Source organism: Ailuropoda melanoleuca, chromosome 7 (genome assembly GCF_002007445.2).
Source record: "Ailuropoda melanoleuca isolate Jingjing chromosome 7, ASM200744v2, whole genome shotgun sequence".
In the NCBI taxonomy this organism is placed as follows: Eukaryota; Metazoa; Chordata; class Mammalia; order Carnivora; family Ursidae; genus Ailuropoda; species Ailuropoda melanoleuca.
In genome coordinates, this window is record NC_048224.1 from 138,498,664 (window position 1) to 138,505,570 (window position 6,907).

Sequence of the window (6,907 nt, forward strand, 5' to 3'; positions counted from 1 at the left end):
TGTGGGGGGGGGAAGGGAGGGGTCGAGGGGGTGTTTCAGGTGCTCTAACCCTTCTGTGGACTGATTCTGACCATGCTTACACGGACCTGTACATAGGTTACAATTCATAGAACTGTCCATTACATAAATCAATTTTACTGTAGGAGAATTTTAAAAATAAAACATAAGACCTGCTCTAATAATAGAAAACGCACAGGATCTGAATGTTGGGATTCAAGGTATCATCACCCTCTTTGCACTTTCCTGATATACCAGCCTGTATCTAGTAACTAATGATTTCTCATAAATCAGTTTTATACATAGAAACAAAATGCTCCCATGTGGCTGCCACATGGAGGGGCTCCACCTGTGACTTTGGCAGGAGCCAAGCCTGATGATTCGGTGTTCGCTCCTCCTGTCCACTCCCATATAGTAAGACAGGCAAATGAGCCCTTTCCCTCGGTTTTATCACAGATGGGTGGGAGTGGCCGAAACTAGACCTTGACTGAGGCTTCTTGATCAAGCACTTGAGGTCACGTTCAACCACCGTCCCATTCCGTCCTCACTACAGCTCGGTCAGGGGCGGTAACCAAGAACATGGCACAATTTAGAGCTTTTTCCTGAATACATAGTGTCACACTCATTCCCCAGGGATCATGTTTTGATTAAGTGTAAACTGAAACTGAGATCACCAGGGAAAAAGAATCTGTCATCTTCTTTCCTACGTTAGGATTTGGACTCCAACCCTCCATCCAGACATCGTGCAGCCGTAATCCCAGTTCTAACCTCTGTCCACCCCCCGCATTGAATCCGCTTTTACTTATTCTTAATATTTTATTAGTTTTTATTTGAGAGAGAGAGAGCAAGCAGGGGGAGAGGCGGGCAGAGGGAGAAGCGGCCTCCCCAGTGAGCAAGGAGCTTGACGCAGGACTCAATCCCAGGACCCTGGGATCATGACCTGAGCTGAAGGCAGACGCCTAACCGACTGAGCCACCCAGGCGCCCCTGAATCTGCTTTTGATGGTTGGATGTGTATGTTGTTCATCTCTGTTTATCTTGTATCTAACCAGAACTTGAAAAGTTGCAAATCCTTTGTATACATACAATGGATGGATGGATGATGGATGAAGGATGGATGGATGGATGGATGGATGGACAGATGGATGATGGATGGATGGATGGAAGAAGGATGATGGACGGATGACTGATGGATGATGGTTGCCTGTATGAACAGAGGGGTGGGAGGGAGGGCGGAAGAAGATGACCGATCATTTTTCTTTGCAGTAATTTCTGTAAATTATGCCCAGTCTGGCTCTCATTTGGAAGAACTGCAAAATAAATTTAATCTAAGGTAGGCAAAGCTTACAAATTTATTAGTGGCTTGTGCAGTAACTTTTAATGTTTCTGTGGCAACACTAGCAACAAATTAATAAAAGCTTAATTTTTATACAAATAGTTTTATTACAAATTTGAATTTATAAGAAATACACATTGAAAGAAATTACATAAAAGGCCTTAGTAGTCTTAAAAACGTTTTGGAGACTTTGGGTGAAACGTCATTTCAGGCATAGTGGTCAACTCTGCTCTCCTGCAATCCATCCGTTCCCTGCTGACATCTGCACAGCGCTCGCGAGAACGAGGAAGCCACGCGAAGGCGCTTCTGTGTGGGATACTGACACTAAGGTCCTACAGAGCTGTTTTCCGCACCAGGCTGCAGAATGAGGAATACAAATAAAACGAAGGCCTTTTACGGTTGCTGGTTTTGAAGTCAAGTCATTCAGTTGTGATTAGTGTTTAAAACCCTGAAGATATCAATACAGAATAAAAACAACACAGCTCAAAGTACACGCTTCACTGTTACAGACACCATGCTCATGAACCTGGGTTTGGCTTTGGCGATACACGAGTTTGGGTTTGGAGGTGAACAGTGAGAACGGATGTTTCCATCCAACACCCGAGTGTAAAAATCTACGTGAAAGGACAACACAGTCTTTTCGAGGAAGAAACTATGTAAGCTTTATTTTAACAGTGGAAATGAAACAAAAACTTGACCTGCCTAATTGCTGACATCTATATAAATTACTAAAATATATATATATTTAATTTCTGCCTACTTTTGGACCATCTTTATTCCACAGGAAATTCGTGATTTCTGCAAAAGCAGGTGCATAGTACCACACGGAGCAGAAAGACCTAAATTTATGTTTGGGGGTTGGAAGATACGGCTGCTGAGCCCGCCATTCCACGTACAGCTCCAAAACACCGTGGTTACATGACTGCTGTTTGTACAGACCCAGCTCAACAGTGACACAGACAGACATCCCATCCGGGCGTGAAAATGCATCTGTTATGACACAAGAGTGGAAACGGGCATTCAAACAGAACGGAAGGCCCCGCACACCTCCTAGCACCCTTGGTTTCCTGGTGGAGTTCTCATGTTACACATCAGTGCACTGGATTGTAGGACAGACTTAGACTTTTATTTCATCACAAGTGCCATTTGGTATGTCACTATGACAGCTTATCACGGCCTTTGTTTCTCCTTCAGCAAGTCGAGGCCACCGAAGCAGGGTGTGTTAGTTACGCAAATTCCTATAAGGCACTTTACGGTTTTCATACTGGACAGTGAGGTACAGGATATATTTCTAGGGTTCGTTGCTGTTAAAAAAAGAATGGGGGAGGAGGGAGTAGCACCATGTTGTACGTTAGCGGAGGGCCGGGCTTCATTACGTTCTTCTCATACAGACTTGACAGCGACTGACGTGCGTGCGCAGCTCCCCGGCCTTCAAGGTGGACGGCGTGGGCTTCCTACGGGACGACACAGAAACCGGCCGTCAGCCCCAAGGCTCAGCGAGGTGGCCCAGTTCCTCGGGCCTCCCCCCGGCCCCAGAGATCTCTGAGGGCTTGGACGGGAGGGAGCCCCAGCCTGGGATGAACAGCGACCCCAGCTCACCCCGACTGAGCGGACACGGTGCTGGGTGTCACCCGCCCTCACAGCAGGGGAGCGAGGCACGCGATCACGTGCACCCCCATCCCTGGCCGTGAGGTTGGTGGCAGCCCAGGTGCACGCCGGGGAGGGCACAGAAACAGCCATCCCGCATCTGCTGGGCTCCAAAGGCTGAGCCTCGCCCACTGCGCCACCCCACCTCCTCGGACTGTCATCTCCCCCTCATCCTCTCTCCTCAACCAGATCATAAACTCCTCAGCGGAAGACGATATCTTCCCTGCAGCCCTTCACACACAGAGTAAGTGCTCATTACACACTGGCTGAATGGAGTAATAAACGATGAATCCAGGATAATTAACTAGACCTAGAAATACTTCTTTAAGCTTTTGCTGGATTATATGCAGGTAGTCTGATTGGAGGCCAGAGGGGAAGACATTTAGCGCCCCAAATGCTTCCTTGATCCTAGATAATCTACTGTAATTTGACTATTAGAGGGGTGAAGTCTAAACTGAAGTTGGCACTAACCAAATTCTATTAAATTAAAGCAGCCATATAATAAAAGTAACATCCTAAAATTAGGGCTGCTGATTTTAGCAACTTCTGTGAAAATCTTATTACCCCCAAATTAATTTTTTGAAATAATGGAATCTGATCTAATTTTTATTTTAGTCCATTGTGCCAGGCTGCTGGTTCAAAAAAAACAAAAACCAAAACCAGAAAACCAACCCATTATTACCTATTAACCCTATAAAGGAAGGCCCAGGACCTGATACACCCAAGTGCTCAGTTAGGAGCTGATGGTTAAGTTCTAACCCAAGAGTTGATGTCAAGTTTCCAGTTGCCTGAAAAGTCTCCTGTAAGCTACCCATTAAGTACCTGGTACTTTTTGGTGCTTAAAATATTACGAGTTGAGAGAGTGTTGCTTTCCTTTTATGATCTTTTTTTTTTTAAAGATTTTATTTATTTATTTGACAGAGATAGAGACAGCCAGCAAGAGAGGGAACACAAGCAGGGGGAGTGGGAGAGGAAGAAGCAGGCTCATAGCGGAGGAGCCCGATGTGGGGCTCGATCCCATAATGCCGGGATCACGCCCTGAGCCGAAGGCAGACGCTTAACCGCTGTGCCACCCAGGCGCCCCCTTTTATGATCTAACTTAAGAAGAGACAGGCTGATGGGATAGGCTGGTGTTGGGTTTAAGTAAGGAGGGCACGTATTGCATGGTGCACTGGGTGTTATAAGCAACTAATGAATCATCGAACTTTACATCAGAAACCAGGGACGTACTGTATGGTGACTAACATAATAAAAAAAATATTATTATAAAAAAAAGAGAGACAGGCTGACAGAAGAGTTCCACAAAACTCTCTCTGAAAAGGCAAAGACAGAAAGGTGCGTCTCCAGGAGGAGTGGTATGTACTTGGGGAGTGACAGTCACTGCTCGGGCTCGTGGGCCCCTGCGCTGGCCCAGCAGGGGCTGCACAAAGGACAGAGGGCTCGTCACGCACTCCTCTCCATCCCGACTGCACTGGGCTCCGCGGCAAGGTCGGCAAGGTCAGCAGTCACCCAGGGCAGTTGTCTCAACGGTGAAATCATGATGGAAAAGAAGGGGAAGGTCTTCCCTATCGATTCCAGTGCATTTGGGCTGAAATTAATTTTTATTTCCATGGGTCTAACAAATAGTCTGGTCGTGTCCCTCAGAACTGACCCAACACGCACACGAGAGTCAGGATAACAACTGCTATGAGAGCAAACACTCTCCCCTCCCTTGCCGACTGTTAAGTACGTATTTTTAAATGCTCTGTTGGAAGAGCCAGATGTTCCAACTACACTGTAGTGAATCTACCTACAAAAATGAAAAATGGCCTTTTTTCTTTTGTAGTCCTTCAGCCAATGAAAGAATTGAACCTGTGACCTGAGATCTGCCTTTGAAGTGCACCGCAGTTATCTGTCCACACAGAACAGAACCAAATCCTCGTTACTGCCTGTGGAAGACGCATTCCTAATTAGCATTTCAGAACCCTCTCTCTCTGTATCGGAAGGAACACGGATCCGGACGCTACACAGGGGCCCTCCCGACTTACTTGAACATCTCGCTTCTCTCAATGGTGGCAAGCCAAAAGCTGTAAGCGTTCGCATAGTAGTTGCAAGTCCCACGGCCATGGCACTCGATGAATGGTGCGCTCCTGAACTCTTCCAGACAAGACCCGGGGGACGCGAGGGCTTGGCCAGAACCTTCAGCACCGGCACTGGTGTGCTGCGGAGCAGACGTGAGCTGTGAGTCAGGTCTCTGCCTGCCACACAGACGGGGCCTCGTGGTGCCCAGCAAGGAACCAGGGTAGCCCCGCGGAGAAGCCTCGGGCAGGCCACCATGAAACACACTTGTGCCCACACCACCCTCCACCTGCAAGCCGGTCCCTGCGCCACATGCAGAGCACGGCAGCCTGCGACCCCGCACCAGAACTCCACCACCGGTCCTCCCCTAACAGGACATGGCCAGCCCAGGCGCATCAGGATTTAAAGAAATGCTGTCCTCGCTATTCACAATGTTTGAGACACTGAAACCTCCTCTAACTTGGGACAGACGAAATAGCCAAAATGTGTAAATGATGTTGGAACCAAGAGATGTGAAATCAAACTTTCTAATCAAAATTAGAGAGGATAATTAAAATCCTGTATTAGATGCTATGTGTCCTTTTATAAGGTAAAGAACAATCATTGGTTCCTTTTCCTTGAAAAGAGAGACAATTTAAACCAGAGAAAGAAAAGGGTAACCATTATTGTAACTGTTGAAATGCAGTTGGGTCTAATGGGCTCGAGGAGGGTCAACCTGTGCTCAGAAACCAGGACCGAGAGGAACGATCCAAAATGAGACAAGACACTCCAAAATCGCCATGACTATTGTTTCAGATGCGAGAATTTCAGAGCCACAAGGGCCCTTTGAGGACAAAGCTAACACCCTTCATTCCCAGATGAGGACTGGAGAATGCTAGCTAGAACATTCTGGATGTGACCATGGTCCTAGTTTCAAGGCAAAGCTGAAATAAGTACAGGGGTCTCCAGACTGCCAGCCCAGAGCCCCTCCACATCCCCACAAGGCCCCCAATGACTGGGAAGGGATAGAGCACTCATTCTCTTGGACACCATTACTTTGCTTTCCTCTTGATTTGGGGAAATTAGGGGCAATCATTGTTTCAGATCTTTGTCATTTTCAGATGACAAAATGCTTTCCTTTACTCCTTGGGCCAGGGGCCACTTCTGTTGTAATGAGGTTCCGTTTAGTATTTCTTATGATTATGGAGTTAAAAAATTCAATCTATGTCACCGTTGCTGGTGTCCTGATCTCTCTACACTGCAGTCTACTCAAGCTTCTTGACAAAGCAGCCACCACGCAATCTTTAGTCATCAAAGCACTTGCTGCATCTCTGGGTGGCCGCCAAGTCTCCGGCCCTGCTGAAGAGTCTACCTGAAGCCTCGGACGAGGCTGTGAGGAAACCTCACAACCAAACTGGCGTGCAGACACGAGCGCTTCGAGAACTGCTCTCCTGGCTGTGCTAGTCCCCCTGCACTCGCGATGACTTAGGGCGGAACTTATGAAGCCCCTCTCCCTGTCAACAGAGTAGACTAAAGATCCTCCAGGGGCCCAAATGTCCATGTGACCGCACCTGAGATGGTGAGGACGGGCGGGGCCTGTGGTGAGCCAGAAGGAGCCCCACGGGCCGCTTACTGGGGGTCACCCACTATGACCTGGCCTTGCGGGTACAGAGCCTTCACACGGGCAATTGCTACTTTAAACCAGGGCAGTAAGGTCAAATAAGCAGCTACCGTGGGATCTCAAACAGGGGTCATGTTTCCTATTTTAACTGGCGTTTTGGGGTGGGAACATCGGGGACGTGGTGTCCGGGACAGCCGAGTGACAGGAGAGCAGCATCTCCCTGCAGGAAGGGTATGGGCCCTCGCACTCCCGCACACTGGTGAGCCCCCC

At 48.0% G+C, this 6,907-nt stretch overlaps 1 protein-coding gene across 4 annotated transcripts in view; it reads right to left on the reverse strand.

The window, feature by feature from the left end:
* Positions 1-1,673: 1,673 nt before the first annotated feature.
* Positions 1,674-6,907, reverse strand: part of COL4A1 (collagen type IV alpha 1 chain) — a 149,229-nt gene continuing 143,995 nt past the window's right edge. For all 4 annotated transcript variants that reach the window (XM_034665467.1, XM_019805286.2, XM_034665469.1 and 1 more), the window contains exons 51-52: positions 5,007-5,179; positions 1,674-2,786 (exon numbers count right to left, since the gene is read on the reverse strand). In XM_034665467.1, coding sequence (XP_034521358.1) covers positions 2,705-2,786; positions 5,007-5,179 — 255 coding nt within the window. In that variant the 3' untranslated portion in view covers positions 1,674-2,704. The remainder of the gene's footprint in view (positions 2,787-5,006; positions 5,180-6,907) is intronic.